This window comes from Orbicella faveolata, unplaced genomic scaffold (genome assembly GCF_042242905.1).
Source record: "Orbicella faveolata isolate gen_17 unplaced genomic scaffold, um_ofav_v1 contig_4, whole genome shotgun sequence".
NCBI classification, from domain to species: domain Eukaryota; kingdom Metazoa; phylum Cnidaria; class Anthozoa; order Scleractinia; family Merulinidae; genus Orbicella; species Orbicella faveolata.
The window spans coordinates 3114845-3136058 of record NW_028301569.1 but is presented as its reverse complement, the minus strand read 5'-3'; the positions used below and the strand labels follow the sequence as shown (position 1 = coordinate 3136058).

General features: G+C 38.1%; 2 protein-coding genes across 4 annotated transcripts; both read right to left on the bottom strand.

Moving 5' to 3' along the window:
- Positions 1–1452: 1452 nt before the first annotated feature.
- Positions 1453–19332, bottom strand: LOC149100946 (tyrosine kinase receptor Cad96Ca-like). 3 transcript variants are annotated; one of them, XM_089276177.1, is made up of 10 exons: positions 19225–19332; positions 16413–16603; positions 15968–16084; positions 14620–14804; positions 13717–13836; positions 13197–13273; positions 11952–11992; positions 5333–5429; positions 4969–5065; positions 1453–4583 (listed from the first exon to the last, which is right to left on the bottom strand). In XM_089276177.1, the coding sequence occupies exons 2-10, from the start codon at positions 16576–16578 to the stop codon at positions 4434–4436; spliced, it is 1050 nt and encodes a 349-aa protein (XP_089132303.1). In that variant the 5' UTR covers positions 16579–16603; positions 19225–19332; the 3' UTR covers positions 1453–4433. The 3 variants fall into 3 exon arrangements, with proteins under 3 accessions (XP_089132303.1, XP_089132301.1, XP_089132302.1); XM_089276175.1 differs by lacking the exon at positions 19225–19332 and adding an exon at positions 18224–18347; XM_089276176.1 differs by lacking the exon at positions 19225–19332 and adding an exon at positions 17154–17185.
- Positions 6415–7829, bottom strand: LOC149100947 (uncharacterized). The gene has a single exon (XM_089276178.1). It carries the CDS (start codon positions 7663–7665, stop codon positions 6583–6585), a length of 1083 nt encoding a protein of 360 aa, XP_089132304.1. The 5' UTR covers positions 7666–7829; the 3' UTR covers positions 6415–6582.
- Positions 19333–21214: the final 1882 nt, after the last annotated feature.

The following is a 21214-nucleotide window of genomic DNA, read 5'->3' as shown; positions in this document are numbered from 1 at the left end:
TCGACTCAGACGTTTAAAACAATCACTGCATTCTTAGTTCCGAAATTCGTTGTCGGTCTATCTTGCCATTGGTGTCGTTTTCCCTATTTCGCTGGGGTAGTCTGTCGTTCGTCGCCAATTCATTGCTCTCATGTCGCCGTTTCAAGGCCATGTCGCTTGTCAGAATTTACCCCCAACAGGGTCTCACTTGTGTCTACAAGATATTTGGCTGCATCTAATACTCTCTTAGTTCTAACATTCTGAAACTGATAATGGTGCTTATAACTGAGACGCCTTTTAAATTTTATAGGAATAGTTTGTGATTCATTTAGTGGCCTTGGGAGACAATGTACAGTGGAATTGACATCACTTGGGTCATCTGCAATGTTTCCATGAATAGACAATTGACCTCCTCTAGGTAGTTCACGGAGTTGCATAAAAGGTATACGTGGTGATATTAGTCACTCTTCCAAAGATGTCAAATTTAATACTTCAGGCTTGTCAGGAAACTCCATTTTATTGGCTTTAGAACAGCTGGGCAACTTGCCTTTCTTCAGATTTGAATCACAAGTTATACAAATCCATTCAGAGTCATTAACACTTTTAAAACCAGTAAGGCAGGACTTGACCACATCTTGTGAGCATTTCACCACAGAGGACTTGTACCACAACTGATCAACAACAAGTGCATACATATTCTGGGCCAAGTGCAATGTTTCTGTGAAACAAACTGATCCTGGACATTGCATTAATATCTTCTGTAACCCATCACTACCGAATGTTACATGTGATACATTTGGGAGATCTTGAAAAAGTGTTTCATTAACTACAGCAACTGTATGGAAACTTGAAACAGTTTCGAGCATTTCTTTGGAATTTCTATTGATTTCTTTAACGTGTTCTGGGTTACCGGCTTTCTTCCTACCATCATTAGTTTATAAGGTGTGTTCTGTATTTGCTCCTTTTGGACAGCAGGTGTACACCTTTTTCTCCAACACCCGTTGGTTTGATTTTGATTTTGATGGGAAATACATCGTACCCCGCGGGAGAATAGACCATTTTACAGCTGTCTGCTCAGTGACCTGGCCTCTGAATGGCAGCGAGGCTGGAGGTGACCTTGTTTTGATAATGATCTCACTGATTTTGTTGTGTAAATCAAGTTGGTCAAATGCTAAATAGTTGGCATTAAATGAGGAGAGGCGAGAGGTTTGTATCAAAGCAAGGTCACCTCCAGCCTCGCTTGCATTCATAGGCCAGGTAACTAAGCACACAACTGTAAAAGGGCCTATTCTAGGTCGGGCACACGATATTTTCAAACTGAAATTTTAGGTTCATTAATGCACAAAGTCCGGCTATTTTAGTACAAGTCCTCTTGACCTGAAGCCAATAACAATTGCTAGTCAATTGAAGTTTTCCACAGGGTACCCACGGGAACGACAATGAATCTGTACCGCAAAATATCTGTACACAAAGTTAGCTTTTAGTTTTACGTTTTTATTCGAGCTGTTATATAGAGTGTTTAACAAGAATCAAATATTACTTAAGGATAGTTGTGCAGTTCAAAACACCTCTTCAGATTCTAGTGCCTCTCGACTATGAGGTTATTTCGGCTAGCCAGCACCCCCATCATGCTTGCTTTCAAATATCACTGGTGAATTCTTCTTTCATTTTGACTATGGGGTGAAATGAAATTTTGTTGCTGATGGTAAGTAAACCCCTCTCACGTGGTTAAGTTGTTACGTGCACTGTCAACAAGTGTTTTTCTTCTGCACATTAAACTCCGTTACTAAAATAGCTATTTTAACTTAAATAACACTCTATAAAGAGGTATTCCTCTGTTTAAGAAAAAGCAGTTAACATAAATCGTTATCGAATTACAGCAAAATGGTTAATAGGTTTTAATATCAGAAACAAAGCACTGTAATGTGCGACAAACGAGCAATAGCATACTCATATCAATAAGAACATGTTGATTGAACAAGGCAGATCGGATAGTATCATTAAATAACAACGTGAAAATACTGTACTAACTGCTGTACTAAATATTTTCTTCAGTAATCATGAATTGTGTTGACCAGAGAAATAATATATTCTTACTTGTTGCTGATATATTGAGTGAGTTTTACTAAAACCTCAAGTTATATAACAACCCATAAAAACTATATGAAATATCTTCCTTGTTCTGACTTAATCAGCTGGTAATAATGAAAATTGAACTGCAAACTGCAGCTAATATTACTCTGATATATCAACGAGGTGTTGTTAAAACAGCAAGTTGCTTTATTAAAACTCTGCAAACTAGTTATGAAATATTTTTTTCTTGTTCTAGCTTGATCTGTCAATGAATTTTACCTCGTATTTACTAAACAAGCTGCAGCTAATATTACTACTGACATATCAACGAAGTGTCACTAAAACAGCGAGTTGCTTTATAAAAACTCAACAAACTATTTATGAAATATTATCCTTGTTCTGACTTGATCAGTTATTGAAAATTAACTCGTATTTACTAAAGCAAACTGCAGTTAATATTACTACTGACATATCAACGAAGTGCCACTGAAACAGCGAGTTGCTTTACAAAAGCTCTACAAACTATTTATGAAATATTATCCTTGTTCTGGCTTGATCAGTTATTGAAATTTTAACTCGTATTTACTAAAGCAAACTGCAGTTTATATTACTACTGACATATCAACGAAGTGTCACTAAGACAGCGAGGTGCCTTATAAAAACTCTGCAAACTAATTATGAAATATTTTCCTTGTTCTGACTTGATCAGTTACGAAATTTAACTCGTATTTACTAAACAAGCTGCAGCTAGTATTACTACTGACATATCAACGAAGTGCTACTGAAACAGCGAGTTGCTTTACAAAAGCTCTACAAACTATTTATGAAATATTATCCTTGTTCTGACTTGATCAGTTATTGAAATTTTAACTCGTATTTACTAAAGCAAACTGCAGTTAATATTACTACTGACATATGAACGAAGTGTCACTAAAACAGCGAGTTGCCTTATAAAAACTCTGCAAACTAATTATGAAATATTTTCCTTGTTCTGACTTGATCAGTTACGAAATTTAACTCGTATTTACTAAACAAGCTGCAGCTAATATTACTACTGACATATCAACGAAGTGTCACTAAAACAGCGAGTTGCTTTATAAAAACTCTGCAAACTAATTATGAAATATTTTCCTTGTTCTGACTTGATCAGTTACGAAATTTAACTCGTATTTACTAAACAAGCTGCAGCTAATATTACTACTGACATATCAACGAAGTGTCACTAAAACAGCGAGTTGCTTTATAAAAACTCTGCAAACTATTTATGAAATATCCTTGTTCTGACTTGATCAGTTAATGAAATTTAACTCGTATTTATTAAAGCAAACTGCGGTTAACATTACTACTGACATATCAACGAATTGTCACTAAAACAGTGAGTTGCTTTATAAAAACTCACCACTCTATTTACTTTCCTTGTTCTGACTTGATCAGTTATGAAATTTTAGCTCGTATCTACCAAAGCAAACCATCGTAATCGCACTTAAATCAACTATACGGTAAACGAGCAATCTGGCGTTATAACAAAAAAGAGAATGAATAAGTAGGTCCAGTGATGATGGATACCAATGGTAAAATAGTACCAAAGGCAGTTTATTATGTAACCTAACTTGAAACCTTCACATGTTATAACGTTTACATGTTTAACTTTGTACGTAAATAGTTAAATAGGTAAAAATTTTTTCCGTGCATACATCGGCACAGAGTTAAATAAACAGTCAGCCCTTTTAGAAGAGTCTATCTCATACTATTCTAAATTGATCAAATTAATGAACTGATCAGAGAATTCTTCAGATAAGTTACTGTAACGAATATCTTTTGTAAACTTAACATTATTTCAAAGGTAATGGAGGCTGTTTACTTCCACAAAGGCTGTTTACGACTATTACTTAGTTACTTCGTTTTGTTCATGTAGCATTTAAAGGGAAAGTTCTTATATTATTCTGACCAACTAGAGCTGCTTCATTTGCAAACAAACTGAAATCATTGCAAATTTCGTCTCATTTTCGGTGCAGAAATTTGTACAACTCAATAACCACAAAAACAAAAAAAAGCAAACAAGGTTTAAAGCGATTACAGAACTAAGTAGCTCCAAAACAAAGAACAATTTCACAAGGTCTGTTTCAGATTTGTTTGACTACTACCAGTAACATTTGTAGTAAATATTTTCTTTACTGCTTAAAAGGAAAATGCCAGATTTAAAATTAAGTTTTCACAAAAAGCCTACAAATTAAATCATTATATCTTACTTGGTGACGGTTTTTCAAGGTTACAGTTTGGTACATAAAAATACTATTTCATCCTGAACAAAACACACACTACACTATATTGCTGTGCTTAGAAACATAATAGCAACCATTATGTCATATATTTACTTTCATTTAACGAACACTTGACCATTTTCCCAATTTCTTTCCGGTGGTGCTCGTCTTGACTTGCTCACTTGCTGGTTCATCTTGAGCTCCAAGATCTTCAACCTTGGAGTATTGCATGCTGTCATATTTCCCCATGTTGAGCAGTTCCGTGTATGTCTGAAAGGAATAATAATAATAATAATAATAATAATAATAATAATAATAATAATAATAATAATAATAATAATAATAATAATAATAAGAAATTAGTATTACAAAGAGTTTAAAATAGTAAGTATTAACCCAGAATAGCCAGGATGGGACAAAGTGATTAAAAAGTTCTCTGGATAAGATGCGGCATGTTTGCAGTAGGTAAATTCTTGCCTTCAAATATGACAGAGAGACAGAGAGGCAGACAATCGAACTTTTAGTTTTTCTGATTTTTTTTTTTTTTAGTTAGAGAATACAGCTGCGTAATTCTATAATTATAATCGTCATGGTCTTTAAACAAGTCCATGGAATTCTGTTGACCTCGATTAATAATTGTCTCATTACTACAAACCTCCTCACGAAGGTACGTATCCATTTTTTTTCGTAGGTTTTCAAAAGGAGGACGGAATTCAGGGTTTAAGTTCCAGCACCTTGTCATTACATCATACCTAAAAATATACACATTAAAATTTGTAAACATTACAAGTCTTATTTAATACATGTTTTAATAAATTAATTTTCAAGAAGCATTTACTACGTCAAAAGAAAATCAGCTTTGAGTTGTTTCTGCCACATAACATTATAATCAAAACCAGTCAGATTCTCAGATATCACAAAAAAGTTCTCATTAACGCATTTAACATTTGGAACGCACTTTAATGTAACTTAAGGTAAAAATTGTAAAAAAAAAATGTATAAGTTGTAAATAAACTTACAACTGGTCGTCAATGTGGTCAGGTTTTGGCATTCGATATCCATCCAGGACTGCTTGAACCACTCTGCCTTCTGACCATCCTGGGTATGGAATTCCTCCTGTTAAGGAATACAGGTGTGTTGTAACTTTGTTACAAGTTGATTTAAAGAAAAAAACTCTTTCGTATTAGATCAATCTATCCATCAATGTAATAATGATATTAATGATAATTGAGCGATAAAAAATTGTGATAAAACATTTCGTAAAAGCATATTAAAAGTTTGTTGACGACGTTTCGACGTTTTGCTAACGTCATTATCAAGTCAAAGAGTAAATGATAAAAAAATGTTTAAATACGCTTTAATAGCTTCCTTTGCACTGTTTTCTACAGTTTTCAAAGCTTATGAAAAGCGCTACAGAGGTTTTCGCTCAAACGAAGTTCTCAAAAGACATTTTTTCTCCCGAAATTTGTTATAGATACGATTAATTAGTAATTGGACCTTATGTTGAACAATTTAGGGAGTAATCGTGCTCGTAATTTCAAATCGGCTTTGCGCTTCACGCTCGTCTGATTTTCAAATTACTCACGCGGTTACTCCCTTAATAATACTGCTACCGTAAATACTCGCTTCTGATTGGTTGGAAGCGGACCTAGCTATCCCAAATGGTATCGATAGCTGAACAATTAAATTTTAATTGTATCGGTCACATTTGAGCAATGGAGTCGGACAAAACTTCCACGTTTTCCGTCTCAGACAAACAAAAAGCTTCTTATGAACAAGCAGCGGTAAGTAAAAACACCAAAAATACGTTTTCATGCGAGTTTTGTCCGTAAAATAACGCTTTTACCGTTTCGACACGCACTTCCTTTCCTGTAGGTCATTTATCAAAAAGTCGCTCACGCGTTAAGAGTTTTGAGAGCTCTCAAGCCAATAAAATACCTAAATTAAACGAGGCTTACCTGTAAGGTGAAGTTTGATTGGGATTCTGTGAGTAATTGGTCGGGAGCGAAGGAGTCATGTGAGAAAGCGCATGACTCCTTCGCTCCCGACCAATGACTCAGAATCCCAATCAAACTTCACCTAACAGGTAAGCCTCGTTTGATTTAGGTATTCTGTTTCGTCATTGGTCATTGGTCGCTACGGAGTCACGTGAGATTTTAAAGCAGTGTGAGTGCGAACTCGAATGAGACAGCAATGATTTATATCAATATGAATCTGCTTAAACAACATGCTCTCTTAGCCATCAAACATGCAACTGTAAGAAACTATCTTAGTTGTCACCACATACAGCTTTAAGGAGCTCAGCCCGGAAATTCTCTCGAGGTTCCACTGGTTTGTCGTAAAACTTTGTAAATGTGGACTCCTGGGACCACCCAGCACTTTTCATAATTGTGGCGATAGAAATGCTGTTCCCTTTTACTGCAGATGTAGATGCTGATCTAGTGCTGTGTGCACTGTACTTTGAAGTGTCAATTCCAGCATCAACCAGTGTAGTCTTAATCCATCTGCTTACTGTATCAGGGGAAACAGCTTTGTGAGGCTTAGAGTAACTAATAAAAGGCTGCTTTACAATACAAAGACTTACATCTGGTGCATAGGCCAGAAACTCAATACAAGCTAAATGTTCACCAGGTCTCGAAGTTTTCAACAATGAGTTAATGGAAAACACACACTTATCAGAACTTATTTGCATACAATCAATTGATAATGTGTTCAGAGTCTGGCGACGCTGTCCCGAAAGCAATGCCATCAACATAACCACTTTCAAAGTCAAGTTCCTCAAACTAAGTTTCTCAGGAGGGCCAAGTTTAGCTAGATAGTCTAATACCACCGTCACATCCCAAGTTTCTTGGTACCTTGGTAGAGAGGGTCTGCATTCGAAAATTCCCTCGATGAAACGACAGACTAAGGGATGCTGTCCAAAAGTGTAATGCTCTGATGTAAAACAAACAGGAGATAAAGCACACCGTGCTGTATTGAGGGCACTATATCCAATCCCTGTTTGGTAAAGTTCTGCCAGGAAATTAATCCCATGTTCTATAGTTGCTGAAAAAGGATTAATCTTCCTTTGACTACAGTACTGTTCCCATTTAGTGATGAATGGTCTATATTGTTGTTTGGTGCCCTTTCTCCAGGACTGCAGGATGAGTGAGGTAGCCGATTCCGAAAGGCCTCTGCCTTCAAGTGATTTCCGGACAAGTGGCATATCAGAAGTGCGAGCTTCTGGTGCAGTGGATGCACCAAGTCTGGCCGTCGATGTAGAAATAAGGTGTGTTTCTTTTTGGGAAGCACAAGGGGTTCCTGCACCAGCAGTCTCATTACCAATGGCCACCATGGCTGAGTCGGCCAGCATGGCACAACCAACAGTCCTGTGGCCTTCTCTGCTTGGATTTTCTGTAACACTTTTGGGATGATACTAAAAGGAGGAAAAGCATAAAAAACATAAAGTTTCCAAGAAATTGAAAAGGCATTAATAGCCATTGCTTCAGGATCTGGTTGGTAGGCAACAAATGGACTTAACTGGTAATTAAGCCTACAGGCAAATAGGTCAATCTGAGGCTCAAGATGAATTTTCTTGACAGCCTCGTGGAAAATTCCTCTGTCTAAGGTCCATTCAGTTTCTTTTCTGGATTTCCTGGACTCTGCATCAGCTAGAGTATTCTCTTTTCCTGGGATATGACTTATGGTTAACCACATATTATTGTCAAGGCACCATTCCCAGAGCGTACGGGTTAAATCATTTCTCTTTTTGAAATGGCTTGTGCCCATTTTACCTAAATCTGACACAGCAGTCGTGTTATCGATTCCTTGATAACTCCTTGATAACTCTTTATGAAATGCCTTGAGAGAAAACAACACTGCAAGCATTTCAAGATAATTAATGTGATTATAAGCCTCTTCAGGAGTCCAATGCCCCCCAATCTTTACATTATTGAGTACTCCTCCCCAGCCTTCTATACTTGCATCTGTGTATAAAGTGACCTCTGGCTGGGGAAGGCTTATAGGGTTATGCAGTGACCTTGCTGAGTTTATCCACCACTGCAAATCACTGCGAGACAACTCAGACAGTTGCATAAATGCATCAAAGTTACCCTTGTTTAGGCGCAAGGCCTCAGTTTTGTCCATGTCCAGTGACCTAAAATGCACGGGCCCTAGCTTTGCTGCTGGAAAATTTGATATGAGCAACCCAAGGGTGGATGCCACCTCTCTTACTGTGGGGTGTGGACACTCCAACAAGCCTTGACAGGTATGAATGATCTTCTCGATCTTCTCGATCTTCTCAGAGGTTGTCATTGTAATTGAGTCTATAATAAAACCCATGAAGGTGATTTGATGTTGTGGAACAAAGGATGATTTTTCAGGTTGGACAGTAAACCCAAGAGAATCAAATAATTTGACAGTATCCCTAACATTTTTTTCACATTCATCACAGTCATCACCCTGGAGATATGAGTCACCAATAATTATGACTTGCTGAAAGGTGCCCCAGCTGCTTTGTGAATATACTGGCTTTAATAATTTAGTAAACTTCCTGGGGCAAAATGCTAATCCATTTGGAAAACAAACATATTTATACACTTTTCCTCGCCACTGAAAGTAGGTATTTTTGGTCTGCAGTGCCGATAGGCACAGAATAATAAGCGTCCTTCAAGTCTACGGAAGCCATAAAGCATCAAGGTTTTACCATTTGTATAACAGTATAACGTGAGTCCATTTTAAAATGGTGATATTGCACATGAGTGTTTAAGCACTTGAGATTTAAAATAACTCTGAAAGAGCCATCCTTTTTGGCTCTAGTGAAAATAGGAGAGATATATTCCCCTTCTTCGTGACTACTTGGGGTAATAACACCTTTAGCAAGTAGTTTATCTATTTCTGTATCAATGACATGCTGTTCATCCAAATCAAGGGTTTTCTTCTCTCCAGGGACTACTCTTTGATATGGAGTCCTAGTAAATTCAATTGGCTGGCCTGATATCATTTGCAATATCTCAGGGTCTGAGGTTAAGGCCTGCCACTGATTATAATATTCTCTCAGCCCCCCTGCTTTAAAGCAGTGAACTTTGTGCTCAAGAAACTGTAACATATTTACCTTGTCTGTCGGGATATCAGAGCATTTCACTGGCTGGATTTCTTCTCGGTTTCCCGTGGCTTGTAGGAATTGTTGTTGTGTGGCCGGTAAGACCGGCCCCTCTTCCCTAAAAAAGGCTTTCCACTAGAGTGAGAAGATTTGCCCTTCCAGCCGTCGCTATGGTTTCGGTAAGATGACTTTGCAGTAGTCGTATGGCCAATTTTGTTAGTTGCTTTGATATTGTTAAGTTGAGATTGCAGCTCATCGCCAAATAACAAGCCCGTGATGGGTACTTGAGAGCCACACAACAAGGAATATCGTTAAGTTTAGTTTGATAGCGTCGCGTCGACGGTAAGACAGCTCAATGTTTACATGGCCTAACAATGCGGGAGCGTCCGCGTTATACGTGACTTACTTCCCCAATTTCTCAGTGAGAGCCGACGCTGAAGTCTTCTCATGATCTGCACGGATAGCCAGCAATGTGTCAGTCGATTTGGCGACTGCACTACCGACTTTGACAAGTACTCTCTGCATGTTTGCAAGACGTAAATCCGCGCTCTTTTAACGTGCTTCAGCTTACTCCATATCTCGGGGTTGACCTTTGGCACAGTTAATTTCTCAGAATTATCGGGTCGATTGTATTTCGCCAATTTTTATTTTAATTTGGCTTCCTCCAACTTAAAACCTCATCGCTTATTGACGATATCCGAAAATTTCTGCGCGACTTTCGGGTCAGTTTGCTTGTCCGACTCAAAGTCTTGAGCAATTTCATTGAGCAATGCGTCCTCTGTGACAGAGCTGCCCAGTTTTGGCGGGTCGCCATCGGGCGGGAAATTGAGTTCCTCGGAATCTGACTTCTCAGGGTCTGAATCTCCGCTATCGCTCATTGCACTAGTTGCAGGTGGTTTTTTCCCCTTTTCGGTGGCGTAGCATGGTCTTCTGGTGCACCAGCTAACCGTTTCATTGCGTTTTCCATGGACAGCATGGTGGAACTCATTTGGGTCATGGCTGACAATACGTCAGTAAGCACTTTGTCTGTGCCCTGGTGCGAAGAATTCGCTGACTCGTTTTCTTCAAAAAGTAGATTTTCTTCTTCTGCCGGTGAAAGGGGGTCCCTTCTACTCATATTTTCGGCAGTCATGCTGCGATTTTCTCACTGTTTGCTCAACACTAAGCGAGCGAAACAACAAACGTCCGACCTTCCCGAAGGATCGCACGCAACTGATCTTCTCGGTTTTTTTTTCTCACGTGACTCCGTAGCGACTAAAGGCCAATGACGAAAAAGAATTCATCTTCATAATGCAAATTTGGGACATGCTCGTCTTTGTGACTCGTTTGCGAAAGAAAAAAATTATTTTACGGAGAACTTTGGCGAAAAGTGTTGAGAAAACAAAGTTGCAAACTAAAATATTTAATCACAGCGTGGTTTCATTTTAGCAACCCTCTATAACGAAAAGACGTCAGATAAATGCTTGCATTTACGGTTGCCGTATTATTAAAAGGAAATCGATCTTTTTTCTCGAAACAATAAGGGATAATTGTACTTGTGAACAGATTGGTCTTTTGTGTAATTTCCACTCATGGCTGCGGCAGCCACTTGTGGAAATTACTAAAAAGTCCGATCTGCTCACGTGTACAATTCTCGAACAGATCGATTTCCTATACGAATTGTACTCCACTCGGTCCGATTACTACTACTACTACTACTACTACTACTACTACTACTACTACTACTACTACTACTACTACTACTACTACTGCTACTGCTACTGCTACTGCTACTGCTACTGCTACTGCTACTGCTACTGCTACTGCTACTGCTACTGCTACTGCTACTGCTACTGCTACTGCTACTGCTACTGCTACTGCTACTGCTACTGCTACTGCTACTGCTACTGCTACTGCTACTGCTACTGCTACTGCTACTGCTACTGCTACTGCTACTGCTACTGCTACTGCTACTGCTACTGCTACTGCTACTGCTACTGCTACTGCTACTGCTACTGCTACTGCTACTGCTACTGCTACTGCTACTGCTACTGCTACTGCTACTGCTACTGCTACTGCTACTGCTACTGCTACTGCTACTGCTACTGCTACTGCTACTGCTACTGCTACTGCTACTGCTACTGCTACTGCTACTGCTACTGCTACTGCTACTGCTACTGCTACTGCTACTGCTACTGCTACTGCTACTGCTACTGCTACTGCTACTGCTACTGCTACTGCTACTGCTACTGCTACTGCTACTGCTACTGCTACTGCTACTGCTACTGCTACTGCTACTGCTACTGCTACTGCTACTGCTACTGCTACTGCTACTGCTACTGCTACTGCTACTGCTACTGCTACTGCTACTGCTACTGCTACTGCTACTGCTACTGCTACTGCTACTGCTACTGCTACTACTACTAAAGGAATAATAATAATCGTATTTAAATACATGTATGTAAGTGTGCTGTGATCTGCTGGCTAGTTGTTTGACACTGCATGATTTTAGTTTTCGTTCTGTTTTGTTTTGTTTTGTTTTTCATTGCTGTCATTACTCATCAAATGTTGAAACTTACCGATGGTGAAGATCTCATACAAGACAATTCCATAAGACCACCTGTAAATTAGTAAAATAGATCACAGTTGGGTTAAGCTAATGTACTATTTTCAAGGAAAAACTACAAGGAATGTAATAGAAAGATAATTACTGCTTTAAAGATCATTAAAGATCAGGTGAGAGAGTATACTAGAATTCTACAGATCGAAGAACAAAATGCAAAATTATGACAAAATTATGGTTTTCTTTTCTCCTACTCTTTCCAAATTCTACCAAATTTATTGCATTCACAGCAAACCACATGATGAAATGCCTATTCGACCAATTTGAAATTTGGCCATGAGTCTTTTTACAACTGAATAATAATTAGCTTTAACGCTTATTGTATTGGTAGTTGACTATCTCATCTAGTATGTCTGTCAAATCCTTGAGAATCCAGCCAGAATGTGTTGCAACAATGACCAGCAAAAAAAGCAGCATTTCTGAAAGTAGCTACTCGTTTTAACTTTTCTTTTGACAAAAACAATGAGATTAATAACACTGTTACATTAGGCAATTCTTTGCACACCTTGTCTGACTACTAATTCTTGTTACGATACAAGTTGCATGAAAAATTGCTTAGTGTATAATTCCCTGAAATGAACATGTCTCTTAAAGTTTTTGTCGCAAAAACCCTTGGACAAAGTAGAATCAAGTTCTAGTTTTTGCCACATTGTTCAATATATTCAGTAAATGTAAAACTAAGCAATGTCTTGTGCAACTTGTTTTGCAACGGCGCAACAAAACTTCAAGATAATTAAGTTACATTAGATATCAGGGACCTAAAATTTGGAATTCTCTTGATGAGTCTGACAAAAAAAAATTACTTGATTTTCAATTAAAGAAGAAATTAAAAATACACTTTACTGATTCATATTAAATATTACAATTATTTTAATTAATTCATAAGGATATATTCTGTTCCGCTGTAAGTTTCCATTCTGTTTGTATCTTTGTATTTGTGTGTGTGTGCGTGTGTAAGTGTGTTACCGACCGATAACTGTATAAATAATCTATGTAACTTAATGTCTGCCCATTCTTTTTAGCCCTCATGGTTTTTTTGGGCAGACAGTACTCTATACTAATTTAATGTTTATTGTAATTATTTTATAAATTGTGAGTACAAATAAATGGTTGTTGTTGTTGTTGTTGTTGTAAAGAAAAATGGCCTTGTTTAACAGAGCCTTAACTGAGGCACAACCAAAAGAATTTGTGTTGTACATACACATCACTCTGGGTTGAGAGCTCGGCAAAACTTCCTGAGAGAATTTCGGGTGCCGTCCATTTGATTGGTATACAGCCCTGTAAATACAAACAGTGTAAAGCTTGTAAGTTGACACTGGAATATTTCATTTCAATTTTGTTTCGCTAAATCAACATTTAAAAAATCAAGGTGGATCTAAAGACCCTGAAACACTTTCTTTAAACTTGGCAAAACGAATTGTGAGTACTTGAAGCTAAATCTAAGCATGTTTTGAATGGCCTGTAGTATTGCTATGGTAAACTTTTGCATCAGGAAAAGGAATATAACTTACATGAACTATTAATAACTTGTTTAATAATGATTGAGACTTTGGTTGATGTCAAAATTATACTGTCAAGTAAAAAGAGTGATAGTATTGATTCAATAAAGAAAATACCGAAAAACATTGGAAACAGTTTTAAGCCACCATGAGTGATTCCCTTGCGGCCAGTATTGGTGTGTTAATTTTGTCTTGGGTGTGTACAATTGTAAAGTGAAATACCTTTTTAGCATTGCCATGGCCATACTTGAAATTTTGATAAGCCAGACCAAAGTCGGTAACTTTGCAAACAAAGTTGTCATCAAGAAGAACGTTACGAGCTGCCAGGTCTCGATGGATTATCTACAAAAAGTCATTATTTTACATTTTGAATATGTTAACACTTTTCAAAAAGTCTCAGTCTCTTAGTTGTAATTCTGAAAGGAAAAACATAAATTTGACTAGAAGCCAACACCCTTTCCTAGTGTTTTGAAACCAGGGGCCTTCCATTTTGACCATTGCAAATAAGTCAGTGCTATATTGCAATCCAAGGATAGAAGAGGATTCAAACTCTAAACAAATTCCAAAAGCTACAATTTTTTTGTTAAAAATTGATTGCAGGCGCTTCACAACACTAGGCATTACAGTGCGCGAGTAATAACAAAGTAGTATTTCCACTCCCAAAGTACATATCATCAAGAGCGGGTTACTGCATTGGACTCCAGATCAAACAGTCAGGAATCGAGCCCGAACTGGGAACATTCAGGAGTGCATTTGGGCGACGCACTTTACTCTCACAGTGCCTCCCTCACCCAGGTCCATAAAATGGGTAGCAGCAAATTTAATGCTGGGGGTGGCCCTGCGATGGACTAGCATACCATCTAGAGGGGGGGGGGGGGGGTGGGGAGAGTGGAAATATTCATAGTCCCGGAGTCAACAGGCTCAAGCACAGACCTAACACTATGTAAAGAAGAAAACCTATTCAATGAAAATATGCTTAAAAAATCACTTAACACCAATATACTACCACCTGGAGATTTAGAGTTTGTAATAAAATACAGGACGAGTATGATTTTTTTTGTAAGTGTTAATGTGTTAACTTGTAGAATTTTGTTGCAATCCTATTTTTTGGAGATGGTTACTTACCCCTCGAGATCCAAGAAACACCATACCACCAGCAATTTGTTTGGAAAACAACACTAGGTCATATATTTGCAGTTCTGAAACACTTCCCTGTCCAAGATGATACTTATCATGGATTCCACGGCTTTTCCTCAGATAACCCAGCAAGTCACCGCGCACCAAGTACTCCATGACCATGATTGGATGAACTAAGAGCATGAGAGCATGTTCAAGAATAGTATGTACAGTCAACTCACCTTTTGAGGTGCTCTATATTACTGTGAAATTTGATAAATGTGCTTGCCTAACAATTACTATACAGGACACAGGATTGCGTGGTCCAGGTCTGCTGTGTTGTTGAGCACTTGTTGCGTCTTGTTTGACAATGCTGGGTATGCAATGTCAACGTTGACAAAGTTTCATTTCCTTTTACAGGTTAAGAAGTCTTCTGCTTAAATTACGATAACTATGATCACATTTTAATTGTGCCTTCACTACACAACCAAACACACTCAAAGGTTGAGGCATGGGTGCGTTGGTCAGCCAGGTGCGTTGGTCAGCCAGGCCCAAGATATGTTTTAATTGTGAATATAAGCTTACAACTAAGTGGATAAACTATACATCAAGTAATGTCCCACATGCGCCAAAGCTGGACACGTAAACCCCAAAACCTCTTGTTAGGAAAAATAGGGACCGTGTACCCCCGACCAAATGCAGTGGTGCCACCTCTGGGGTTTTAAGGTTGATATATAAACAACAGAATGAAAAAACAAATCAGATAACGCTAATTTCACAATAAAAGTAAACCTTATGCGAAAGTGCTAGTGGCAAGGCTGACTGTAAAATGTCACAAGTTTCTCAACTGTCTCTTTTTACAAATGCACCACCCATGAGCCTTTGCATACTTCCCTCGCACCCAGTTCTTAGATTCATGTCGGCAAAATATTAATTTATGTCAATACTGATTATCACAAATTACATTTTCTATTGTATTTCTGCAGTTCACATCATTCAGTCTACATTTCACTTCCTTTCACAGGATAAGATAAACTGGTCTGCTCCAATGTATGGGTCTTCACAGCTCTGCACTGCAGCAGTAATGCAGGCTACAGGTCCCAATCCTGATGAAGCCCAAAAGCCCTTTGTAGGGCTTAACTTACAATTGCTTAAATTGTGACAACAACTGCGATGATCACAACCTCATTTCATTTGTATTTCCACAGGTCACATCCTTCATTCTACTTAGACCTATGGAGACATTTTATCCTAGGCATAACGTATCAAATAGAGCTCTCAGATATGCAAGAAGGCAGCCAAACAAGAAATAATTTCCATAATTCATTTACCAAGCACAATAATTGCAACGTTTTACCTTGGGTGGTAACACAGCCAATAAACTGGACAATGTTTGCCTGATGGTTTCCTCCAAGAAGCTTTCCCAGCTCAATTTCTCTCATCAGAGACTTCCTCCCATCTTCGCCAGAAGTGGCTACAGTGTAACACCACAACATAATAAAGTACAAATAAACTATTCGTAGTAGCTATATACTATATTTGGTATGTCGACATCAACTACATGTATTAGCTGCCTATTTAATGACCTAGTACATAACAAATAATGTACAGTTTGTATGTGTATATTCTTCAAGCTTACAAAAAAGCAAACATAAACAATGTATAACTATTATTTTTACTTCAATTTACTATATCTACACCAATGTAGATATAAATCTAATACAATCAAGTATTTAGTATAGCAATAGCACACATCTCGGCTTGTCTTGCTACTCCTACAGTACACCTGTACATGATCTTACGTGTAAAGGATTTTGCAGCAACTGTCCGATTTCCAGGTTTTCCATCTGATTCACTCAAAAGTGCTCTCCAGACTGCTCCAAATGCCCCCCTGCCAATGACCTCTTGAAGTATTATACGGTCAACTGCAATCTCCCATTCATCCACTTCAACGTTTAGCAACTGCATCTCAACTGCTTGCTCTTGATCCGGACTAAACAATTTAAGTCAACACTATTAAAACCATGACAGTGCAGGGCTAACTAATAATAAAAAAAAAATATTGCAACTAATTATATATAAGTCAGTGATTTTGTGATACATTGAAACACAATGTGACAAACCTAACAAATCTATAAAACTATCTTTTTGATGAAGAGGAGCATTCTGCAAAAATTAAAGGGCACCTCTTATCTGTTGTTATCATATTTATAATCCAAAAGCCTCTTTAATCAGTTTGTATTCTAAAGACATGCATTCCTCAAAAGTGTAGTTCATGCAGAGGTCTTGCTTACTGTATGTCTTCCCTCAGCCAAAGAATCTGAAAATAAGCCTTAATCAAAATTGCATATCTGGACTTACTGACCTCTATGACTGGGCAATAACAGAATAAAGTAAAGCAACACACCGTGTGTACATTCATCACCAAAAAAATTAAAGAGATTAATTATTCAATTACAGACAGATCCTCCTTCAAGAAACCCAGTCACAAAGGTTATTATTGTCCATAATTCATTCCTTCCCTCCCACCCCCACTAATATACCTTGTATAGATGGTTTTCAAGTGACGTCATCACTTTCTAAAATCCAAAACTAAAGAGCCAAGAAAGTTTTTATCCTCATCAGGCATAAGAGACGGTATATTTATATCTGTTTACAATTTTACAGCTCAATAGCGTGCTTCGTTTGGAAACCAGAGCATTTTGAATTTCAGGGTTATGGAGGTGCGTGACACAAGGTTATGATCGAGTTTGTCGAAAAATATATACTTATCCCATGATTTTGAGCCTTTTTAGAAGTTAGAGCATTAGGAAAAGTGCTTATGTAAATGCTTGTTTGATCAGTACTGATAATCAGTCGCCTAGATAGCCAAAGTAAGTTCCAGATGTTTACACTATTTTTCGGCCGCCATATTGGTGTACCACGGAGGTCCACCAACATGGCGTTTTCATACTGGGCTCTGTAAATATCTGCAAAACATTTCGACGAATATCTGAAGTTTGGGGAAACGCACAGGCCTAAAACTTGGAGAGGTGTCTTATTTAGTTATCTTCTATAACATCATAATTTCATAGCTTTGTCCATTGGATGGTTTTCGATTTATTTTTTCATTGCGTGACAGTGAAAACGATCTATTACTACATGACTAGGCTACTTCAGAGGGCCAATAACTAAATTTAATCAATCAGATTGTACTATTATTACCAGTCTAATGTCCTTGGTACTGGACTGGACATTGTCGCAAATGCTTCCCCATGATAACCCTTTAAGCTTTTCTGGTAAGTTTGTGGCTTATGATTTTTAAAGAACTTGCTTTCACCTAAAACATTCCTTTTCTTTTTCTTTCAACTCTCCCTTCTGTTTCGTTCAACAGCTGAGGTGAGAGTATATGCCTGGTTGGTGCCCAATCAGAATTGCAAACTTGAAGTTTGCAATGTTTTTCCAGTCAATGATAGTGGCACTTTTTCTGAACATTTTCTGTCATTTAATAAATCTCCTATATGTATTTACCAAGCTTTCTCGGGGTTATCGGTGGATGTTTAAACTCAGTGATGTAAAATGTTATGTAACCACCTACAGTTAAAAAAAATTATAACAAAAATTCTCGACTTACAGTTTTGCCATAGCTGTAAATGTACATTCCCAACGAAAGATAACAAAAGTTACACATGTGCAGAAGACACAAACAAAAAAATAATGTCAGGTGTAATATGTGCCAGACCTGAGGTGTGTTAAAAATTCTATAAAAATTGCTGTATTGGACTTTAGAGTGATTTCTTAAATAGCAATAAACCATATTCGTATTCTCAGTAGACTGGACTGGAACTAGCTTGCAATGCAGGGGAATATCATTGAAAAGAGATAGATGTCATTTGGATTTAAAAAGATTCCCAGCGTTAGCCTCAGTTGCAAGCTATAGTTCCAGTCCAATACAGAGAATACGAATAATTTTATGGTCTATTATCAAATACATGTTCTAAAATCTGGCATTCACTACTTGGTGTAGCTAAATTACAGTGTAGGTGACAACAATTTATGTCTTGGGCTGAGCAGTTCAACTTTAGTGTTTTACATGACACTGAAACTAAATTTCTTATGAATCTGTGACTTATTGGTAGAGAAGAGAGCCAAAGTGGATTATTTCTTCTTTAAAACAAAATCTTTTAGCAAGACTAGCGCAGCAAAACAGAGGACTAAGATAAACACTTTTAAGATGATCTCCCCAGAAAATTCGAGCAATAATGGCAAAAATAAAGTTACCAAAAAATCCCCATAGCATGGTAATACTTTGATTAAAGGTAAGAAGAACTTATTGAGACTTAAGCTCTTAAGCTGACCCCGCAAGAGAAAATTGAACTCGAAGTGATCCATATTTCAATGAGAACTGACGTTTTGCATTAGTTGAAAACACAATAACTCATGTGTTAAGCCTTCTTACGAGGTTTGACATTAACTTTCTAGAGAATGCTTGGGGATTTAATTGTGGAGTCACTTACAGAAATGAATTACAGTGAGATGTTTTAAATAGTATTCAAAAAGTTACCGTGCTGTGAGTGGATTTTTAGTAAATATTTTTTGCACCTATTGCTCAAAGTTTGAGCAAAATCTTTTCACCTGCCCTTCGACGTTTGCAGATGTACCAGCCAACAGCAAATATCACAATGCAACCAAGCACAGGTCCCACAATATAATACCACTCCAGAGCCAGCTTGGAAATAGAACCTGAGTAGGGAACATTTAGCATGACTATACAAAACTTCCGTTTGGTAGTTTTCTAATTTAGTGTTGTTTATCTTTAATCTTTAACCTTTAATCTTTAATACAAATTCCAAATTACATTCCATTGAACAAGTCAATCCAATGAATTTGAGGACAGCTTAAAACAGAATACAAGATTCCTTAATATAAGCCGCCTTAGTGTTTCATTGTATGATTGTACAGCTAGATAAAAATTACTCTAAACTCATTAAAAAATAAGATAATCAGGATAAAAAATTTTGAAATAATCGATGTTAGCCTTCACGAGGACCTCAGCTCTGATCATTTTATGGTTAACTTTTCCTTGTTTACCAAGGTTACCTGCTTAAAGAAATCGCGTCGGTCCGTTTACAACCTAAAGAAAGCTGACCTGTCTGGCTTAAAGTCAGCGCTGCGGTACCTCCCTTGGGACACTGTATTTGTTGACAACGACATCGACGCCAGTACTGCTTGCTGGTATGACTTGTTTCTATCATGTGTGGATGAATTTGTTCCTAAGGTGTTAATTAGGGATGCCAACAGACCTCCGTGGAGGTCAGGTGTGAGGAACAGTGGCCTAACGTTGGCACACTGGACTTGGGCCCAAGCAGTCCAGGTTCAAGCCCTGACCAGGGTCATTGCATTGAGTTCTTGGTTAAGACAATCACAGTGTCACTCTCAATCTCACCTTGGTTGTTCAAAAGCTGATTAGCGCTAACCCAGGAACACCCTAAATGTGAGCAAATGTGGAGGCCTCTGGATGTCCCAGTTATCATCACACGCACACACCAACCAACCCACCCGAGCTCAAGCATAGCAGCTGTGGATGATAGCTCCATGGCCATGGCCCCCATGTCGCTGTGGTGGTAGGCTAAGAGGAAAATGTCATCTGCATAATGGTCATCGAGCATGTCTGAGAAAGTCCATCAAATGCCCCTGTCATCTTTTGCTTCATAGGAATAAGGAGAGTGTGCATCCTTGATTGACACCTGTTTCGATGAGCGAAGTCTGTGCCAACTTGTGTCGTAGGATGTGCCATAGCATTTCTCTGTGAATACTGTCAAACGCTTTTTCAAAGTCTATGAAGTTGGCATAGATGTCATTAACACTGCTTTTTTGTTTCTTTGTTATGTGCTGTCCATTTTCATACCTGTTCCAAGATCTGCCTGAGCATTAAGATGTGGTCACTGCAAGAATTCCCTTTGCATGTTCTTCTTCATTCTTCTTTGCTTGTAGGACTCAAGAGTGTTATACCCCTCCAGTTGTTACAATTAGATAGGTCTCCCTTTTTCACCAGCTTCACCATCAAGGCAGTCTTAGAGTCTTCAGGCATATTCTTGGAAATCAATTTTCGTGGAAAATCTTCCGCAGGGTGGTGGGCATTAGAAATTCGACTGTGTTTAGTAGTTCAGTGGTGATGTCGACTACTCCATGATCCAGGTGCTTTGTCATTCGTCATCTCTCTGATGGCCTTGATTTCCTGGATTGACTGCAGCTCAGTGTTTATGTCCATGTCTTGAGCATCTTCGGATGTTGGGGCTGCGTTTTTAGGTTTAGGACGATTGAGGTTAGGGTTAGGGTTAGATACCATGGAAATGCTCATGCCATCTCTTTAGATTGTCTTCTACTCGAGACAAAACTCTGCTGTTTCATCCTTCACAGGCATGTTTCCACTGTTATATCCACCTCTGAGTATCTTCACGATGGTATAAAGCATATTCAGTTCTTGCCATGCTGTAACCACTTCTGCTTTCTCAGCCAGATTTTCAATGTAGTCCTTCTTGTCCCTCTTGGCCATCTTCTTCACCTCCTAGTCCAGGTCTTGGTATTTCTTTCTGTAGCAATCTTTCACTCTCTCTGACCTTGT

What these genes read in the sequence shown, in the direction of transcription:
- LOC149100947 (XM_089276178.1), bottom strand. Translation starts at nt 7,665, where the DNA reads ATGCTGGCCGACTCAGCCATGGTGGCCATTGGTAATGAGACTGCTGGT.
- LOC149100946 (XM_089276175.1), bottom strand. An exon ending in TGTTTCTTGGATCTCGAGGG is followed by an intron (nt 13,837 to 14,619) that starts GTAAGTAACCAT and finishes GACTTTTTGTAG; the next exon opens with ATAATCCATCGAGACCTGGC. An exon ending in ATACGTACCTTCGTGAGGAG is followed by an intron (nt 4,584 to 4,968) that starts GTTTGTAGTAAT and finishes TATTCCTTTCAG; the next exon opens with ACATACACGGAACTGCTCAA.